Raw genomic sequence first — 21868 nt, 5'->3', positions numbered from 1 at the left:
AGTTTCACTTTTTGTCTTGTTTACCTATCACATAATTCTGCATTGTTCTGTTTTGCTGTTTGGAGTCCTATGTGAGATGTATGGTCAATATTACAGTAGACACATGGTAGACCAAACATGTAATACTTATTTAATCTACCAACTGATACATTGTCATTGTTTTCAGGACATTTGGGATGACATTGATAATGCTGCCATAGCAACGATGTTTGGTGACGCAACGGAACCCTCGGTCATCACTGTAGGGAGAGATAATCCTGAGGTGTCGTTCAGTGATGCTTGATCTACACTCTATTTAGTGGTCTGAGATCTACACCAACGTTAATTCCACAAACTATATCATGGTCTTCATTATGTCATTCTGGTCGTTACTTTATTTACCAAGTGAAAGCAGTTTTAAAGAGATGGTTTCGTGTTGGTAATGTCGTCGTCATGACATATTACATTATTATCAGTACTAGTATTATTATTCGGATAAACCGGTTATTAAGTGGATATTCTGCCGATCGGTTTACGATGTACTGACATTTTATTTCCATTCATTGTGTCTCATTACTGTGTTCAAAACAAACCTCAAGATTCATTTTCAGAAATTTCAGAATTTCCGATGGTTTTCGGGAAAACGTCTCTTTATCACATTTCAAAGCAAAACAAGTAATAACACAACATGTCTATACCCTGATATTACTTAATCTTTCTAATTATATTCATCTTTATGTTGTTGACATTGATCATCGTTTAAAATTCAAACTAATGGCCATTATTTTGCAATGGCCACTAGAGAAATATTGGCCATTATTTTGGCCATGCTTGAATTTTAAATGTTGATTCATTTCAACAAAATAAAGATGAATATACAGATTGAAAGGAGCGTTAACGTCACTTACCAATCGTTGTGGTCATAGACTTTTTGGTGAACCGTTCGCTCTTTGGTCTGGCAGGTCTAGACTGCGCACCACATGTGTTATCCACTCTAAGTTCACTTGTGCTAAAAACTACCATTATTATTTAATCATTCATCCAGCATGCACTGATGACACATATGCATACAAACACAAACACACATCACACAAACACACACACACAAACACACACACACACACACACACACACACACACACACACAAACACACACACAAACACACACACACAAACACACATACATACACACACACACACACACACAAACACACACACAAACACACACACACAAACACAAACACACATACATACACACACACACATAAACACACATACACACACACAAACACACACACACACAAACACACACACAAACACACAAACACACACACAAACACACACACACACACACACACACAAACACACACACAAACACACACACACAAACACAAACACACATACATACACACACACACACACATAAACACATACACACACACACACACAATCAATACTGGTCAAAATCTGGATTTTAATATTTTCATCAATGTATCATTGTTTTACACAGTATTTGTACACAATAAAGTAAACCATAGTATCCCTTGAGCAGTGCATGTCAAGGAAACCTCAAAAAAAGAAGAAGAAATGTTTGTCTTTCGAACTGTTGAGTGAAAATTTGTTGATAACCTTCTCTTCAAATACCTATCCACACCTTTAGACAAATTTTTCAACAGAGAATTTCAGCACACATTGTTCCCTGAATACCAGAGATATAGGCTTGGTGAGAAATTACTGTTCCTGTATACTCCTGCTACATTTGTGTCAAATTTCAATAGACACATGTATAATTACATATATACTACAGCTCCAAGAGGCCTACATGGTGATAAGTTATCCCTAAGGGAAGCACAGCACACACGACTGTCGCCCTCTGGTGGTCGTTCGTGCTACACCTCATTTTTAAAAAAAAAATCACCTCACCACTAGAGGGCGCCAACATCAGTGATTAAAAAGTTGCAGAATAATATACATACAAACAAAAAGATTTGTTGATGAAACAGAAATTTACAAAAGATTAACCAGACATTAAAATTACAAAACAGAAGTGATTACAATTACACAGTCATGTTTTTGATACAATATATTATCATAAGATTGAAAACATTTAAAAAATAACATCACGCTTGGTATTAAATGTACACATGCAAGCATGCCTATAAAAATGGTCATCAAGTTCAATATTACAGTTCATTTCAAAGAAACCATGGCAACACAATTGCCAATATTATACCTCCATTGTAAAAGAAAAGTCAAAAGATCACAAGAGCTATAACTCTACTGTCTATTTTCGCAGCGAGTATGTTGTTTTCATATTCTTCATATTTCAAGAACTTCGCATTATTTTTTTTTCGCATTTATTTTTAATCATGGCAGTAAGGTAGTTGTGCACCTTTTCAAATTGTCACGAAAAATGATAGCTAGTAATATTTCAGGCATTCATATGCAAATGCCCAATGATTGACATCTACCAAGGGGTTAAAAGTTCAAAGGTCACTAGTAGGCGTGATGATTTCAACCATATTCTGGTATGGTATAAATCGGTTTAGAACAATTGCAACTGAAATCTGTCTTCTTGTGCATGTTGTGCTTTAAGTACCATACTGTCGGACTCTAATTTCTTGTAATAAGCTTCCTTCAATATATATTACACAGAAGTTTGTTGTAAAAAATACATTATGCCAAGAAATTATATACCAACATATTGCTCGAAGAAATGCGTCAACCATCACTATTTCTCAGTGAACTGAGCATGCTCAGTAGGTTTGTGAGAAAGTTTGCCATTATTGTGTCAGGTGACATAAAAGTTTTAGTGGGTCTCAGTAAAAGTCGACTCAATTTCATATCTTGTCATGATTTATCTATCTCTATCTTACATATCTTTGTCCGATAACTGGCATTTCTTGAAAATAATCAACGAAAATAATGTGACACTGTTTTTATTATGCTAAATCTCATATACATGTACCCAGGTTTTATTCTACTATGCTAATTTGCATCAACCCAGGTGGTTGCCAATTAATTCTTCACACATGATTGGCTGATTCCATTCTAATACATCCAATGATGGTACAGATTACGTAAAGAATATATCTGCTACAGTGACACCAATATTCCACCTGTAAGGTATACAGGCATCTATTTTTAGTCCTTCTAAAATCCCTGCAAGTTTTTGTGTGAACATTCCTGACGCAAGAAGTTTCCTGTATTTTAATTATTTTCTGATTCAGTGATACTGCATCAGAGATTTTACTTAGAAGTAAATCACTTCTTGATCTGGTGAAGGTGGTGTTTCCTCCTGCTGCTGTTGTGGATGTTGAGACATCTGCTGATGTTGCTGTTGTTGTTGTTGATGATGGTGATGATGATGGAACTGCTGGGTTTGCTGATGATGCGGTAATGTAGGTAGTGTCCTTGATAGCATACTTGGATCCCTCATCAGGTGAGTTGGCAAGGATTGTTGGTGAGGCAGCTGTGTTTTTTCCATGGCAACCTGCATAGCAACAGTTTCAGTATGTGATCTTTGATACTGTGATGTCCTACCACCATGTGTATGTGGGGCATGAGTCCCAGGTTTGGCAACGTTCCTTAATTGATTGACTTGAGATCCTGGCAAAGGTAATGTGGGACTTGCGGTCCTAGTCCTTTCGTAAATAGCACTATTGTTATTTGGGGAACAACCCCTTTCCTTTTCTTTCTCTTTTTGTTTCTTTTTCCCCTTTTCTTTACTCATCAGTTTCATGGGCAACTGTTGCTGTGGACCGGCCACTACCTGACGTCCTTCATTTGTTGCACTATACAGATGTATTGGTAAATTCTTGCCATCACTGCCCCGACGCACCCTGGGATCATCCTGCACAGAGTCCACTTTATCATGTATCGGCTCCGATACTGCTCTTGGTTTCATGTGATGGTGAAGATGAGGCACCAGAATTAAATTTTCTAAGTCTGAATGTTTTGTCGTGTTTCCAGCATAACTGGAGACATGTGATATCTCACTGTTTGTTCTGCTGTGACTATGTGACATAGATTCTGTGAGAGTCTCAGTACTACTGTACACAGAATCAGAACTGGTAGACACCCAATCTACAGTCCTTGACAAAGCCTCCATTGAGGTTGCTGGTGTCAATGAAGTCTCTCCCTGTGAGCCCTGCGATGACCACGATCCTTCACGTTGGTGCAATACTTGCAGTAGTTTTGGATCTTGCAACTGTATTTGATATAGTTCCCATTCATGTTTTTCTCTCTGTATTCTATTCTCCTGTTCTTCCAATTCCTTTTGATGTCTATCCTTTTCTTCCACCATGTCTTCTCGTTCCTGTTGTAAAAACAATATTATGTAATCAGTACTACAGCAATCACCTATAAAATACTGAAAATACAAATTGAAAGATCTAGGGAGAGACTGCATTTCAATAACATTCTCCATAACAAATACATGTTTCATACTTAGTAATGAAAATTTCTACTCACAGAGTAAAAAAAAATTCTTGGAAGCGAAATCCCAAATTTTCGCTGATGTCTCTGCAGCAACGTCAGGGGTGTACTACAATGGGCTATTGTCAAGTGTCTCGGAAGAGTCCATTGTAGTACATTGTAACCCATTGTAGTACACCCCTGATGAGCTTTGCTGATCATCTATTTGTCATTTTCATACCTGCTGTAATTGTTGTTCTGTGTATCGTAGTTCTTCTGCCCGCTTTTTAAGTTGTTCCTCTTTTTGTCTTTGTTCTTCTTTCTTTCGTTCTAATTCGTCTTTCATTGCATCTATTGTACTTCTGTTAGAATTTCTATTTGTCAGCTGCATTCTCATTCTACAAACCAAGATAAAACAATGATGTCATTAATCACAATATCCAAACCAACTAAACATAAAATACAACACTAACATTAGGTTTTGTTGTTGTCACATTTCAAAAAAAATTTCTGAAAAATAGTCAGATCTACCCAGGTTTATATAGACATGGATGTATGACATACATATTTAAAGATTACAGACATGTAATACTTGTGTGTGCTGGTGACACAGGATATTAAGGTAGAATGGGGACTGATTTCACCGAAAATCAAATTTCTTCAAATCTCTCCAAACTTTGCCATATGGAAGCTAGCTTCTGGTCCTTTTCAAATAATGAAAGAAATATGAGGGACCCCATCATTTTTTTTTCAATGAAATCAACCTTTTTTTTTTTTTTTAGTTTTTAGCGGCCATATTGGATTCTAAAATGGCTTTACTTTGATAACATTTTGACCATTATTTCACAACTTTGTATGGTGACCCATGGATTTTTTTCTTGATTTTAACTGAAATTGGGTTGTAGTATTCTTGAACAAAGTAACAGCAAAAGTTTAAGGTTATTTCTGAGATGCATTTCAGGTTAACAAAAAAACTATGCTTGTTGAAATAATAGTTAGGTTATATTTACAAAAACTGCAGAATACAACACATTCCTTACCTTTCAAATTCAGTATCTCTTTGAGCAACAGCAAACTGTGAGAAAGAAATAATTCATTATTCAATATGGTAGGGGAAATTTTACCATTGATAAAGTCAGAAAATTTATGTGTTATTTTTGAGGGTTTGTTCTGTATATAATTCTATGTCTGTTATTGATCTATAATATAACTGCTGACATCAAAACATTGTAACACACTAACAGAACTCACAGAGTGCCTGCGAAACTGTCATTTTAGAGAGTATTACACATATTTTTTATCTCAAAATATTAGACTACGGTATCATGAATATACACAGAAGAAATGTGTCACAGTATTTTTGGAAAATAGCTGTATTTAGGGGAGAACCATTCATGAGAATGTTGGCTTGATACAAGTTGGGAAGTACAGAGACACTGAGATGGGATTGAAAATTATCCCTTTACGGTATAGTGTATAGTAATTTGACTTACCAATAGAGAATTCAGATACTGTGTAAGGTGGGCGACTGAAGACACCTGTTCTACAGTTGGTGGTACGTATACAGATTGTGTTATAACACCTGAGTCTGTTGCCGTGGATAATTCTCCTATATACGAACACAGAAATAGTAATGTAAATAACAATGACACAGCAACACACTATATTCTGATTATCAGAGCGATAAAACATTTCACAGTTTGGCCACTAGGAGTGCTGTTCACTAGGAGTGCCTTTTTGGTGAGGTCCAGAATAATTGAGTATTGTATGTGTTGTTCTTGCCGTACTTTTTTAATAGTGACTACCAGTAATTGAAACATTCCTACCCACAACTGTAAAATACTCTTTTGAGAACCCCCCAGAGTTCCTTTACACATATTTTGTTCATGGCTGTGTGCACTGCCATAAAATCAGTGGTCATGACCAAAGTTTAGCCATCACTTTCTGAAAACTGGGGCACCCCCTTGAAATCCTTACATGTGAAACACTAGCAGAATGGACAAAACAACTTGTATACATGCTTTAAAACAAACTGTTGTGTATAGAGTTGAATCATAAAGTTTCTCACCTGTTGACCCCCTGTCACTAGCTGTATCGGACAACCGTTCTTCCCTTTCATCTCGTAAAGAATCACTGGCGTTTCTTTGTAATGCACCATGTGGGAAAACAACTCCACTTCCCGTTGAACTATTACTATCTCTCCTCTGCTGGAAAGGAAACAAAAAATTACATGTGCTATTAGACAGTGCCAAAGGCCAATTGTACCACCATAAAAAACATTCATTGACTTTACTTCTGTGTTCATAGTGAGATAAAATGTCACATTTCATGTGTATTTTGTTTTCTTAAATTTGTAACAAAAAACATTGCATGAAACGTAAAAAAAAACACCATGCTGCCTAATTGAAACTCTATAGTCACTCTGGTTTGGTAGTAACATCGTGTCGTCTAATTGAAACTCTAAAGTCACTCTGGTTTGGTAGTAACACTATACTAGAATAGTTTTCAAAAAATTTTAATTTATTATTTTCACTTAGTAAAAAGATTAATAACCTCTGCTTGCGGCTATTCATAACCATAATCTCCTGGTATTCACATCAAACTCGATTTTTTTCTTTACTCCTTTTTTTACAGACAGAGTTTAAATGTGGAGACCTACCCTTGCAGCTTCTTTCTTGTCAGCATCACTAAGACTTCTTGTAGCACTACCTCTTCTGTTGTCATGGAGATTGGGACTGACATTACTGTCCCCCTTAGTGAGGTTTGGCGAGCTGTTACTGCGTGTCTCAGAGTCAATGGCAGGTGTGATGAATCGCTTTTTCAGTACTCCAGCTGTAAGTGTATTAAAGAGAGACATTTAAGAACTCAATAAGAATCCCTGACATCTTTTTTTTTGTATGGTCACTGAGACACGGAACATGGACAGTTATTGGGTTATGTATTTCATTGTACAGTATAAAGTATCATTACTAATGAAAATTTATATTTACAGAATCCAAAAATTTCTCAGAAGCAAATCCCAAATTTTTGCTGAAGTCTCGTCAGCTGATCAGGGGAGTACTACAGTGGACTATGTCACGTGTCTCAGAAGAAGAGATAGGTGAAATGAGTTGGGGATCTCCATGCCTGCATCCCAGTTTAAAGTGGGCTTCCTTTGGTGAATACATATATGGCTTCCTTCAACCCCCGTCTATACAGTTGATCTTCTATATCCACGATTTTGACATTCTTCACATCACATCTATCACCTGATACACAGGTGTATTGCTGATAAAGGTTGATGGCCACTAATGTGTTCTTTGTAATTGTAGTACACCTCTGAAGATGCTGACAAGACATTGGCAAACATTTGGTATTTGCTTCTGTGACTCAGGGAGTAGAAATTTCCATTAGTAATGATGAACCCAGAGTTTATGAACATTCATACTCACAGTAAGTATTGTGTTGTATGAAAGAATGCCATTGTCAGCAGTAGATTTTGCCAATTTATCAACCACAACTAGCAGTTGAGGGTATTGAACTAAAGAGATTACCATGGTAACTTGGGTATGGTCAATCAATTCATGGTAATAGGTAGAACAGCATGGTGAAGGAATGAATGATTTCAAATTACCTTTGGGTAAAATAGTTTGTTCTTTACCACTGCTGTCAAAACCACCAAAGGTTTCAGCTCTCTTGGGTAGCAATGGTGAATGGTATGTTGCACTTTCACTTTCGCCAACACTTGTAGCACTTCTACACAAACCACCAGCACCATACACAGCAGATGTCAGTCGTGATGCTACAAAAAAAAGTTGTATAAAGTTTATTCACATATTTTACAACAACACAAGAGAATATACATTAGTAACACCCTGTATGTACCAGTACTATTTTAATAACAACTGTATAATGTTAACATGTGGCAGAGGTGTATATACACCAATAATACCCTGTAGACATTGTATGATTATGAGAGGTTAATAAATATCAATAATGCCCTGCATAATTTACTACTTTTCAATTGTAAATGACATAATTATGATGACTGGTAATGGAAAAAAACTGATGATCCTGAGTTCAGAGTTTGTAACAACAACAACAACAACAACAACAACAACAACAACAACAACTACTACTACTACTACAACTACTACTACAACTACAACTACTACTACAACTACAACTACTACTACTACTACTACTACTACTACTAATACTACACAAAAATGATTACATTGTACAAAACTGATAACTTTCCTTGCCAACACTACCTTACCTTCACGTACAGCTGCTAGCAGTATTTCCCTTGTCATAGGAAGACCAGACTCAGTACTTTCCACTCTGTAACTCATCCGACTGATTCCAGACGTTTCCGTTTTACCAACTAATTCTGTCATACCTAGCAGGATTTTCCATTTCTCTATTAACAAGTTATCTAGTTGCTGATCCTTCTCTTGCATTTGCTCTGTAAATAAGAGACCCCCCAACAAATAAATATCAATTATGATACTGAAAAGAGCATTTTATTTACTCTGACTCCGAGTATGCCATCCTTCAAACGATGGTATAGTTTCAATCGTTTGGAAAAGAAAAATCAATTATGACAGATGGTGGAATGTAAGCAATGTTTACAAATGTAATAAGATATATGACTAGTCAGATAATTATCTATTTCGGATAACATGGTTTTTATTGTACAAAGTGTAGGTTTATACATTTACATTTACTTCAAATTTCAAGTTTTTGATTTATTTTCCATGACTATTATTGTCTAGCGTCATTGTTTTCAGCGGTACATTGTAATACTTTTCTCTGACAAACTGCCATTAGACTTGTCTCTACATACTGTTCACTTGTTAGGCACTACAAAGTTTCACCATTTCATGGATGATCATTTTGTAAAAATTGTTTTCCAGGGGTTAAGTCAACCTTCCCTGCTCTTTCAAGGATTGGTTGGACATTCCGGGGCTTTCAAAGACTTTTAATAAGTCTATATATATGAGCCTTGTTTAGAGTAACCAATACATGATTGTGAAATAACTCACCAAGTAATGTGTTTATTTTGGCAGCTCTGGCTTCAGCTTGTTTTCGTTCTTCATCTATTTCTTCCTCTACAACACCTTCATCTAAGTATAAATCAAAAGAAATTAGGAATCAATTTGTACAACCAGCTGGAAACACATAATTCGTATCTGGGACTAAGAATGCCATAGGATTATTGATAAGAGATTTGACAAACTGGAGATCTGTTGATTTTAAACGGGAGTAATGCACTGATCAAGTAGGTATACTGAGTTATACATACCTGTATTGGTATGTGATGACAATTCTACATTGCGTAAAGCCTAGAGTAATAATTCTATCAATATAACCACCAGTACTCTAACATCCCTAACTCTAATCTTACTTGTCACCATCATTTTGTTTGGGTTACGAAACAGACAAGGGTAGAAAACATATAAACTGGTCACAGTGTTTTCACTTTTGCCCTCTTGGCATACACTTTCTATAACGCAAACTAACACAGGCTGAAGTTCAGCCACAAGAGGGCACTAGTACTTCATTCCTCTTCTAAGTCAGTATTCACAGATTATCTACAAAGTTTTAAAAAAAATACTCTGTACAATAGAGGGCGCTATCAGTCGTTCGATCACATGACATTCTCACCTTCATCTGGGCAGTTTTTGACAGCTTCTTCTATGGTTTCTTTCCAGAGATTTCTTTCATCTGTTGAACCGAACATGATTTCATACATCTCTGGCCTTGGTTTATGAGGACTTATCAAGTAAATGCTTTGTTTATCCGTAGCAACGTTGCGTACCATCAATTTTTGGAGAGGAACTACTGCACTCTAGTGAGAGAAAGTGAAAGGTAGATCAATATTTTTGTACAAATGAAGTCTATGAGTTGGATGCAAAATGAATACCTCTTGTAAAGACAAAGCCTTGGGACTGTTTTGTATATATTCAGAGTCAGAATGTAAAATACTGAGCTACCATACAGAAGTGTGTGTGTGTGTTTGTGTGTGTGTGTGTGTGACTGACAGAGAGAGACAGAGACAGAGAGTGAAACAGACAGGAGACAGACAGACAGACAGACAGACAGACAGACACAGACAGACAGACAGACACAGACAGACAGACAGACAGACATAGACAGAGACAGAGAAACAGACAGGGAGACAGACAAACAGCAACAGAGACATCAAAAGCAGAGGATAATCATTTGAATTGTGTGATTCTGTTTATTACGATCATTTCAGAAGAAAGAAAGCATAGAAATGTTTGAAAAAAATGATGGTTCATTACCTTTTGGTCTAGATTAAGAAATGAATATTTGCCATTGTTATCTTGTAAGAATATAAGTACATCAGTAAGTAGTACAGCTTGCACCTCAGTATGCTTCCCCCTGGCAGAATGCCACTGGACTTCACCCTCATGTCGCAATTTACGATTGTTGGCAAGAATGTCTGATTTCTAGAACAAAACATAATCTCACATTATCAATACAGGTTTTCAGATTAGTTTTCAGAATCTGATACACTTGAGTTGTTCATGGTAATTATATTTTAGTTGGGGTTACGACATTTATGAAAATAATACTTTATCAAGGTTGCATTATTTCTCCTCCAATAGTGATATTTCATTGTATGGACTTTTTGGCATGGTATTCATAAGTGTCCATGCATACCTTTACTACACAGTTTATTATTGCATTTACTTTCATCTATTATAAAGTCTGAAGGACATTCAAGTATGATAAACTCTTGTCTACAGGAAAGAAAGAAGTAATGTGGTATAGAATATTATTCTAAATCCTACACATAACTAAAAACAAGTTCTTCAGAACGAACTCTTGCAGACATGAAAAAAATTTGCTATGACAACGAATTGTTAACATGAAGAATACGCTCGCTGGAAAATATTACATTTTGGAGACATGATAAGGTGTTTGTTTGCAGAGAATTTTCACTATAACATAGTCTGTTACAGAGAGGTTACAGTGTACCATAACTAGTAAACTAATAAACAAAACTTACTTTAAATTTTTTACCACTTCTCAATAAAACTGAAGATCTGGCATCTATTTTATTGTAAATTGCCAGTTGTCGCTGTTCCCTCTCATAGTCCTTGACCTGGGCATCAACTCTATTCAGAATATTCTGTAGAGATTACAAAATATTAGTTTATTATCAAACCATACAAAAACACAGCCCATATGCAATGTTTGCATAGGTTATGTTTGATACAAAAACAGTCCCAGACTATCATTTGTCAGAAATTGTTTAACTTTAAGTTTTCAAATAGAATGCACCTGGGGACAAATTTCCCTGAAAACCTTAAAATCTTTGCCATTTGAAAGCTTGTTCCTTGTCCTTTTGAAATAATCAACGAAATTTGTTGTTAAACATAGTATTTGGCGGCCATATTGGATTTGGTGGTCATATTGGATTTGGTGGCCATATTGGATTTGGCAGCCATATTGGATTCTAAAATGACTAAATTTTGATATCATTTTGATCTCTATTTCAAAACTTTGCATGGTGACCCCTCATTTTTTCCCCCTTGAATTGAACTGATATGAACTAAGAATAGGTTTGAGGTGTCTTGAGAATAATGAAAGAAGAGTCTAAACACATCATGTCTGGGTTGCATGTTGAAATATTCTAAGACTTCTACTATCCCAACCACTAAAACATGTTCAATGATGTCTAGCAACTGGTATTAGGTAAACTCTGACCAAATGTTAAGGTATGATAGTACAATAACATTATGGTATCAGTTTTTGATTACAAAACATTTTAGAAACACCAGTCGGGTTCAGAATCAAACCTCTGCATACTCAAGTACCTCCATCATACTGAGTTAATACCGAGTTGTTCCTTGACAAAAAAGAATTTTAGTGCTGGGAATTCCTCCCTGTGATTTTTTCTTTAAACAGACATGAATACACACTGTACGATACCGATTAAACTTCACAAGTTAGATATTGTGATTTCAGTGAAGGTTTTCACTAGAAATGGTATCAGTTTTATAGTGTGCAAAATGTGAGTTGAGAAAAATAAATTTTGTACCTTTACAAGAGTATTTGCCTTTTGGAGTTGTTGATAGTCTGGTCTTGAAGCTGAAAGTAAACACATTCCAAGAGTATTAAAATATTGAACATCTGGTCTTGAAGTTGAAAGTTTCATGTGAATTTGACAATTTGAACACTTGATTATTGTATGAATTTGAATATTTGGACACTTTTTTTGTGTGGATTTGAAAATTTGAACACTTGGTTTTTGTGTGGATTTGAAAATGTGAACACTTGGTTTTCATGTGCATTTGAAGATTTGAACACTTGGTTTTCACACGAATTTGAAGATTTGAACACACTTGGTTTTTGTGTGGATTTGAAATTTTGAATTTGAAGATTTGAACACACTTGGTTTTTGTGTGGATTTGAAAATTTGAACACTTGGTTGTGAAGATGAAGATTTCATGTGGATGTTAAAGCTGCACTAGCTGCAACTAGACTATTTTTAGAAAATTCTTTGTTAGACATAATGACTAACTCTCATGTGCAAATAACACTAGTATGCACGCACACCGGTGCAAGTAATCTCTAGTAATGGCTAGAATGTGATTGGCTTTCTTACCTTTAGTATTTTTGATAATAGCTTCAATCAAAAGTGGATACTTGGTCAATCGATGCGTAACTGCCAAGATGCATTCTGGGATAGACCATCTCCGACATAGTGCATTTTGACTGCATTTCTGTGGTGGAAAATGAAAAAAAGACATTTTACATCGAATCTGTTGAACAATCCTTCAATAAATCAGCACATAGCCAGAATAAAATATACAAAATCTGGACAGTGAAATAATATTCATTCCAAAACTTGGTCTCCTTCTAAAATATCTTACCTTGATAAAAGACTGAAATTTTCTATCTGATTTGAGTAAATCTTTATAATTTGTTACAGCTTCTCTCTGATGGGCACAAAATATGCCGTATGCCACTTTCATTCTATCCCCAGTCTTGTCTGCAAACTGGAGGAGTAAAAAAATTAACATGTTAGTTTACGGGGGAAGTGTTACAGATTGAAGCTCAGATTTCTGTCTAGTATTGGTACTCAGTTAGCCTTTTAATGGAATTTGATTCAAATTGAACACTTCCATCGTCTAAATGTTTAAGAAATTGTTACGTGAGTGAGATCTGATACTTTCTGTTCATTTTCATAAACTATGGGTTATAGAGAGACATTTCATGAGTTTACATCACCTCCAATTACTTGTGATTTCAGAGAAATATCAATTTGATCTTGTGCATTTTTTGGGTATCTTTGCTATTGGTCATGGAAGTCAGCAGAAATAGTATGTTCATGGTTGAACAATGAATATTCATGAGATGTTTTACACTGATGGTAATAAGCAATCAGGAGTCATGAATATTCATTGTGCAACCATTGAATACATTATTTCTGCAGATTCCCATGATGCAATAGCCAATAACAAAGATACCCTATAAAGGCACAAGATCAACTTGATGTTTCTCTGAAATCACAAGTAGTTGTAGATGATGTAACATCATGAAATGACTCTCCAGAATCCGTGTCTCTATTTCCTGGAGTGGTGTTGCCCTTTAAATTCCACTGTTTGTGATTGCTCATTTATCCTTTTCTAAACTGTTGTATTGTTGACTGAAAAGTAGAAATTAAAATTTCACCTCCACATTAACTTTCAACATTACTATACAAGGATCTGGAATGAAAAAAACGCATAATTTTTTTTACCTGGTCCACGAGAACGTCTCCTATTTTGTCGATAGCCAGTGCATTACTTTGTCTTGTCTTCATTTTATCTAAAAATGCTGTGTTGATCTCAATGATTTCACCAAGCATTGGAAACATCTTATCAATTATACTCTGATCCATGTGAAGTTCATTCTGCATTCCATGAACAAATATCTAGGAATAATCAAAGGAAACAAGTACTGGATATCAATCTTTGACTAAATGCACACAATAAGATGCAGACATATACAAGAACAAACAGAGAGACAGACAGATAGATGGAGGGATGGACAGACAGACAGACAGACAGGCAGGCAGAGGGACGGAAAGATGGAGGGATGGACAGACAGGCAGATGGATGGACAGACAGACAGACAGATGGGGGGATAGACAGATGGAGGGATGGACGGCCAGACAGACACATACATTCATGCATATACAAGGTACAACACTCAACCTAACATCTTAGGTGGGACAGTGTACTCAAAATAGTTGACAGCAGGTGTATGTATACATATGACATTATATGAAATAAGTACTGAGTTGGGGCCAAGGTGATCAAATATAATACACAGAGTACCGGTATATTGTCCACATAGTAAATTCAGATGCAAACATGGTTGTGAAAAAACAAAGGTGTTTAAAAGTTTTCCAATGAGAAAGATACTTTTGAATGTCAACAGAAAGGGCAGTAATAACAGCAAAAGAGCAATATACAGAACAATTTGATGACACGCTGCTAAGAATTATATGTGATTGGCGCCCTCTTGTGGTAGATTCTGGTAGTGACCTCATGTGTATGGACGAGGTCAGTTTATAAATATACAGAAACCATTATTGGCAATATGTAATGTTATCAGATCTTTAACCATTCAGATATTGTCAAACTTCTTTCTTACACTGATATAAATATGAAATATTATAATTAATATGATATCAAATAATTTGTCATCAATTAATGTCATTTGCAGATAATTGTTCCTAGATTGTTTTCATTCTAGAACATATCAACTGCTGTCAAATATTCCCATCTTTATACAAGATATTCCATTTTTTTCTTTTTCAAAAACCTTCTTCAAAGCATTGTATCCCATGCCTTACCTTTTGCATTATTTTCAACGTTCTAACATGGTGTTTTTCCGTCTGAATCAACTCTGTAGAAAAATTAGTATCGTAAAATCAGTTATTAGTGTCTTGTTTGATTGCCAAGTGTATCCTTCAAGACAACAACTTTTACTCAATGATTCCTTCTGCCTCTAATTCTTATATGTCGCCCCCAAACTATGGAACTCTTTGCCACTTGACATTCACCAAGCCTCCAGCCTGGATTGTTTCAGAAACAAAACTGAAGACTTATTTGTTCACCAAAGCATACGGTGTGCTTTAGCCATTCAGCACTACTGAACAGAACATTGCGCTGGAAACTAGTACTATAGAAATTGATTGATTGATTGATTGATTGATTGATTGATTGATCGATCTATTCAATAAAATTACTTCTAACCTACATCTCTACTTTGAAACTTAACATTTTGCTAACCACCACAGTAGGGTACTGATTGTTTTAGTCGGCATTACACAAATCTCACTTACCAAAAATAATGTTAATCAAATCTCACTTATCAAAATAATGTTAATCAAATCTCACTTACCAAAAATAACATCTTGTCTTTTGATATCTTTATTACTCATCTTTTTCAAAGTCTGAAAATAAAGTGGAAACTTTTCAGTATGACCATTCTCAGATTTTCTTTTTTGTGACATAAACATGAGCACAAACGAATATGATACATGCAGATATTCAAACACACATACATGCAGCCACACACACACACACACACACACACACACACACACACACACACACACACACACACACACACAGCCATTCAAGTACAGACACATAATTTTGCATTTTTAACTTTGTAAATAATGAATATTCATTCCATTAAAGCCTGATTGGTGTATTCATTTCTTCCCTTCCACTCTAATTGGTCTGTTTGAATTAATGCATATTCATAAATTTCAATCTTGATTCTGATTGGTTTCCCTACTAGTAAACTCACCTTTTTGTCAACCGTGACACTCCATGATTCTGGTTCAGGTCCCTTCAGCATTAAATCCGGATCATCATCAAAATCGACATCATCTGCCGTCTCGTCCAGCGATTCCATGGAAACGGATATAGTCTCTGAGATGCTGAAAGGTCAAAGGACAATTTCACTAATTATTTTCATATCAAGTCTGTGCATTTTAACCCTTTATACATTTTTTGAATGACAGGTAGCTGGTGGCCAGACACTATGATTGCACTACATGTTCACACAAACCACATTCAAGCATTTTGCAAAGCATTGTCGGCCATATTGGAAAAGGAAAAAAAACAAAGGGAAATCTTACAATGGTGGTACAGCTTGCTATTTATTTGCTTAATGATTGCTATGAAGACATACATGTATGCTTTTTTTTTTTAAATAACTCAGCACAACATGAAAACAGCATGCAATTAATATGTACTACAAAAAATCAACTATGTCAAATAACCACACTTTCAAAAACAATTTAAAATTGAAAAAAATCTGACCGGCTCACAACTCAAAATAGTATTTGGTTATCAAACAAAGATGGTTAGTACAACTCCAATATCAATGTTTAGTTGTTTAGTTTTTTCTTCTTCTTTTTTCTGATTTCATCGATTGGGCATCCAAGGTTTACCCAGCATTTCCGTTTGAGAGTTAAACTTACTTGCTCTGTGCATGTGAGCTGTAAAATGTCAGATCGACTTCGTTTTCTTCACTTATGGGCTGACTGAAAACAGACATGCCAAAGACAACACTAACATAAGTCTCAAATTGCAAATACTTGATTAACAGAAAAGGAGGGTTTTTCATAGAGTGGGAGGAGTAGGAGGGGTAGGGGGAGGGGGACAGAAAGAGACAGGCATGCCAGGAGTCTGTAAACATTGCATGCAGATACACATGCAACAATTTTCATTTTGTCCCTAAAATTTCTCTACTGATCATGCGGTGACGACCGAACCATATGGATGACATGCAAGTGTACGCTATGTGCATTCATCCTAAGTTTTATGGCTCACAACTCTCTCCATCTCATCGTATCAATGAGTCAAGTTGGCGGTGTATGACGAAGGTTGAACAAATAGCTTCTAGGCATGTATATGAGGTATACTGGATGCACTTATTTTCCTTGTGAAGGTTTCTTGTTTTATAGTATACACAAGTTTTTCAAACATCCTTTTGTGTGATACACCAGATTTTTGACAGAAACATCATGACAGTGTTCAATCATAGGAAAATCCTAGCTTTAGTCGTCATTATCATATTGGTTTGAACAGAGATGAACTACTTCACAAATCAGGATTGTCATTTTGAGTAAGGCGTCAACAAAGAAGTTTGTTGTTATCACTGAGAAATACAACACAGCAGAATAACGAATGTTGTTGTTTCTTGGAACACTAGTCGCTAACATAACATAGACCAGGATCAGAACCCACGAGTCTATGAGTCTATCAATAAACAGAAATTTTACTGAAGGTTTGTTTGTTCGTTCTGAATTTGACTCTTTTCACCATTTTTTTCATTAGGGTAGGTGTACTTATAGTGGTACCAAGGGTAGAACCAAACGATACAGAGGGAGGGCTTCATTGGTTTTTTATTGTAAAGCATTGAGTAGATGAGAGATAAGGAGTGTGAGGCGAGCCATAAAACCAGGTTGTGACCTATGACCTTCGGGGACCTTAGAAGAGGGAGAAGAGATTTCACCTTCCACATGAACTACTGGAATGCTGTCGATGAAGGGCATGAAAGAGTTCTCGTCTTTGCCGACTAGAAAGGAGAAAATGAAATCAATGAAATAAAAAAAAGAAGTTCCAATAATTGAAAATAAATTAAAAAATAGTTTGAAAATGATGATGAATTGTATATACATCACCATTTTCATGAAAAGAAGACAGATACTGGAAAGTGGGACACAAAACAGAAATAATATACAAACAACAAATTAGACGAAGGACAGAATACAAAAACGAAATTTCAATAAACAAAGTGGAACGCTGAAATGATATTACAGCAACATGGATGTTTTAGTAAAGCAGATGGGGTGGTTAACAAGTAACCCCTCATTTTCTCAGGTTAGTGGTATGACCCAATAATTACGTATGTGTACTGCATGGATCGAACCAATACAAGCTATGAAATGGGGATGTTATTTTTAACTTATTACATAGCAGAGATGAGACAAATCATGAAATACACCCTGAATTACATAAAAGTAGTTTGTTTGTTTGTTTTTAAACAGGAAGTACGTTAGCAATAATTCATTGGTTCAAGAAAGGATGCCTAGTAGGATTTTAGTGGCTAGTTAATTTGGATTTAAGTGGGTAGTTACGGGAAAGGTTATATAGCTATCCTGCGAGAGAAAGAGAAAAGTCTTAGTTTTTAGTCTTCTGTTTTCCAGCTACAAATTAATAAATAGTTTCGGGGTAAAACTAATCTATAAGTCGCTGCAATGGTATCATAAAATTTAAAGCTTTTTTTTTTTTAATACAGGAAACGTTTGTTTAACGTCAATGGGTCGGAGGAGGGTATGTGGGGAGCAGATCTAAAAAGTGCAAATTGTGCATATTTGACTCCTTGTGTATTAAAAGTACATGCACAGTGAGAAGTAGATGGTAGGAAAAAAAAGATAATTTCTTATAAAAACATTAAAGTGTAATAGGAAGAGATCACTTGAAAGAATTATATTTAATGTCTGGTATCAATATAAAGATGTGCACTCCTTGGTGGCTGGTGAATCATTAAAATTAGACCTATCCACTAGACTGCGCCCTCTAGTGGTATGGGCTGCTGTGATGCAAATTTATCAAGTATCATTCTAATTATGTATTGCACATTTTTGTCGATTTGTTAATCATTAGTTTAAGCTTTCTACACTGAATTTTCAAAAAATTCATAAATACATATGCTTATTTGATATGAAAACTTGTTTCAGCTCCTTTTCAAACAAAGTTACATTTTTTTTATTTATTTTTTAGCCATCTTGAATTCCAGTAACTACTTTGAATGTAATCTGCAATATCTTTGTTCTATGCTACAGAATTATTTCTTGATTTGAAAAAAGAAAGCTAGTTAGCAATTTGTTGTTTGATGATATTCCTGTATCGGTAAACATATACTTTTTCTCTTAACTACATCACTGCAATGTCTATCACAAGAGGGCGCTGTTTACTGAAAGACTGTCTGTTTTCCTAGCTGACATTTTTTTTGAGTTTCACTGTCTACTTCTCTTTTCAAACCTAAGAGACAAAACGCTTTCATTTCCATAAAACACTACATACTCAATGCTATGTGGTAGTAATACCAAAAATATTTGTGTCTGGATACTTGATTGGTTTATTTATGTAAAGGCATCAAATATGAGCCAATGGAAAAACAGCTTACAGACACATGATAAGCATGTCATGCATGAACAAACACCACTGCAGACCACAGCAATTCAAGACATCAGACTTCAGAGCTAGTTCACTTGAACACAAGCATGTATTTTTTTGATTTTTTTTTATAGCATAGCGACCAAACCAGATTTCACACATAGCATGCAAAAAATTTCGCCCTTTTTATTTAGCAGTTTAGTTCATTTGCATATTATCAATTTTGTTACTCTCTCCATTTTTTGTAAAGTACTGACTTTTAATGGTATGAAATATTTTGTCAGAATATAGTGCAGTTAGACAAACAAATCTGTTGATAGAAATTGGCTGGATATGCATACATACAAATTTGTTGTTGTTGTTGTTTTTTTGTTTTTTTTCAAACGAGTCACTGCACGAAGCAGACATCTTTAATATGCCAAATTATTTTAGGATAGATTACACAGTAGCTGCAGTATTTAGAAAACAGAATTAAATTTTTTCTCCAAAGTCGTCTTGGAAAAACATTCATCATAAATTAAAGTGTTGTCATTTGTTGACATTATTTTTTCCAACACTTTGAACTAATTAATCCTAAATCTATGCAACAAAATTTTAAAAAAAGAAATTATCTGTTTATGTTTATTTTCTATCTGTACTGAAACCGAGTAAAGACAGTACGTCAAAAGTGTGTTTCTTTAAAATAATGTTCTTGCCTAAAAGCCACCATGGAAGTGCTTGAGAATTTTACTTTTATTAAAACTGAATGTTACGCATGAACAACTAGTATTAACACTATACTAATCAGGATTGTTGGTTCAGCAGTGGTTTAGGGACCACACTAACCTGACCCCTAACTTGACCGCCGCTCGGTGCCAATGCCAACGCCTAGAAGTTAATTCGTAGAGTGATGGGTTACCATGGTTACATCAATAATAAACCTTATTTGTCTACTTGATGGTAGAATTAATATTTCGTAAGTGGTTTGTAGAAATGGGGTTAAAGGTTGTATGCATATCATAGGGTTAAAGGTCATATGCATAAATCATATTGGGGTTAAAGGTCGTATGTATATCATCAGTACTTTTCATGATTCCTCTCTGGTGAGTGATTAATTTCATCTGAAATAGGACAAAATGTCAAAAAGCACAAAATTTCAAGAGGGAAAAAAAAAGAAAAAAGTTGTTATTTTCAGTTTGAAATTGGTTTGATTTGATTTGTTTGTTTGTTTGTTAATTCTATAGCATTGTCAATCAATTAGAAGCATGCTTTTCTAGCAATCGATCCAAGATTGTCATGTTATGTTAGTCAGTTAATATAATAATAAGAAAACTGCAATATAGGCAAGAAATTCATCTACAGAGAAAGACTCAAGAAAAGATATCCACAGACGACTAAAAATCATGCGAAGTAAAGTTTTTCAGTAGATAAAACCAAATTTTGCCAAAAAGAACACACTCTTGAAAAAAAAAACAATCAATAAAAGGCATGCACAGTCGTAATTTGTTCCCCTTTGGAAAGAATTTTCACCCAAAACTAATTCCACTTTGCCAGTTTTGAAATAAAGAAACTACATTTTGCATCATTTTATTTTCAGAACCAGACTGAGTGTAATGAAACCATCCCAACAAAGATCGGGTGTTGTGCATGTTTTATTTTTAACATTTGAATTTGTGTTGCAAGAAGAGTGACAAGATGTATTTCTCAAGCAGGCTTTGCCAATTTTATAGTACTTGTAGTGTAGACAGCAGATCTATTGAGCATTTGTAGAAGTGGATACAATACAGCCCCGATATAAAGCAGATTTGACTTTTATATGAATTTGTGTTGCAAAAGATAAAGAAAATTAGATTTGTTCAAAAAGCGTGCTTTGCATATTTACCGGAAAGATATTTGAGTGAAGAAGAGAGCAGACAGGCTTGGCATGGCAGAATTGGACGATTGTGTAATGCTATGTTAGACTGTAGGTGACAGTTCTTTAGGTTTATTATTTTTGCAGGCATTATAGTCACATTGTGGTATTGATGCAGAGAGCAGTTTATTCATTGGCACTACGCAAAACTATGTAGATATTTAATGCTGTACTACTTTGAGGCTCTGTGCTGATACAAGATGTTACTTCTGAAAGCACTGAATTTAATCTACTGCATTTAGAAAGTAAAATTTCAGTAAGTGTATTTTTACGCTCCGCTCTTTGCACTACTTTACAGTGAGTATTTTTTTGGTAGATTGTGATTTCTAATTTGAAGCAGGATGATAATCCTTTACACAGCCAAGCAGAATTC

At 35.2% G+C, this 21868-nt stretch overlaps 1 protein-coding gene across 6 annotated transcripts in view; it reads right to left on the bottom strand.

Moving 5' to 3' along the window:
- Window positions 1–1441: 1441 nt before the first annotated feature.
- The window catches only part of LOC144443220 (rho guanine nucleotide exchange factor 28-like), a 162639-nt gene continuing 142212 nt past the window's right edge, over window positions 1442–21868 (bottom strand). For 2 of the 6 annotated variants that reach the window (XM_078132629.1, XM_078132635.1), the window contains 21 exons: window positions 17938–18000; window positions 16901–16963; window positions 16222–16354; window positions 15808–15859; window positions 15257–15309; window positions 14156–14329; window positions 13287–13412; window positions 13019–13136; window positions 12452–12501; window positions 11417–11539; window positions 10686–10853; window positions 10045–10228; window positions 9423–9503; window positions 8654–8842; window positions 8009–8176; window positions 7055–7227; window positions 6464–6602; window positions 5889–6004; window positions 5436–5470; window positions 4637–4793; window positions 1442–4297 (listed from right to left, as the gene is read on the bottom strand). In XM_078132629.1, the coding sequence (XP_077988755.1) occupies window positions 3233–4297; window positions 4637–4793; window positions 5436–5470; window positions 5889–6004; window positions 6464–6602; window positions 7055–7227; window positions 8009–8176; window positions 8654–8842; window positions 9423–9503; window positions 10045–10228; window positions 10686–10853; window positions 11417–11539; window positions 12452–12501; window positions 13019–13136; window positions 13287–13412; window positions 14156–14329; window positions 15257–15309; window positions 15808–15859; window positions 16222–16354; window positions 16901–16963; window positions 17938–18000 (3430 nt within the window). In that variant the 3' untranslated portion in view covers window positions 1442–3232. Of the gene's footprint in view, window positions 4298–4636; window positions 4794–5435; window positions 5471–5888; window positions 6005–6463; window positions 6603–7054; window positions 7228–8008; window positions 8177–8653; window positions 8843–9422; window positions 9504–10044; window positions 10229–10685; window positions 10854–11416; window positions 11540–12451; window positions 12502–13018; window positions 13137–13286; window positions 13413–14155; window positions 14330–15256; window positions 15310–15807; window positions 15860–16221; window positions 16355–16900; window positions 16964–17937; window positions 18001–20429; window positions 20472–21868 lie in introns of all 6 variants that reach the window. The other 4 variants (XM_078132631.1, XM_078132630.1, XM_078132634.1 and 1 more) reach the window with 4 other exon arrangements.

Source organism: Glandiceps talaboti, chromosome 12, assembly GCF_964340395.1.
Source record: "Glandiceps talaboti chromosome 12, keGlaTala1.1, whole genome shotgun sequence".
Lineage (NCBI taxonomy): Eukaryota > Metazoa > Hemichordata > Enteropneusta > Spengelidae > Glandiceps > Glandiceps talaboti.
The sequence above is the reverse complement of the archived record's forward strand: the minus strand, read 5'-3'. Positions and strand labels throughout refer to the sequence as shown.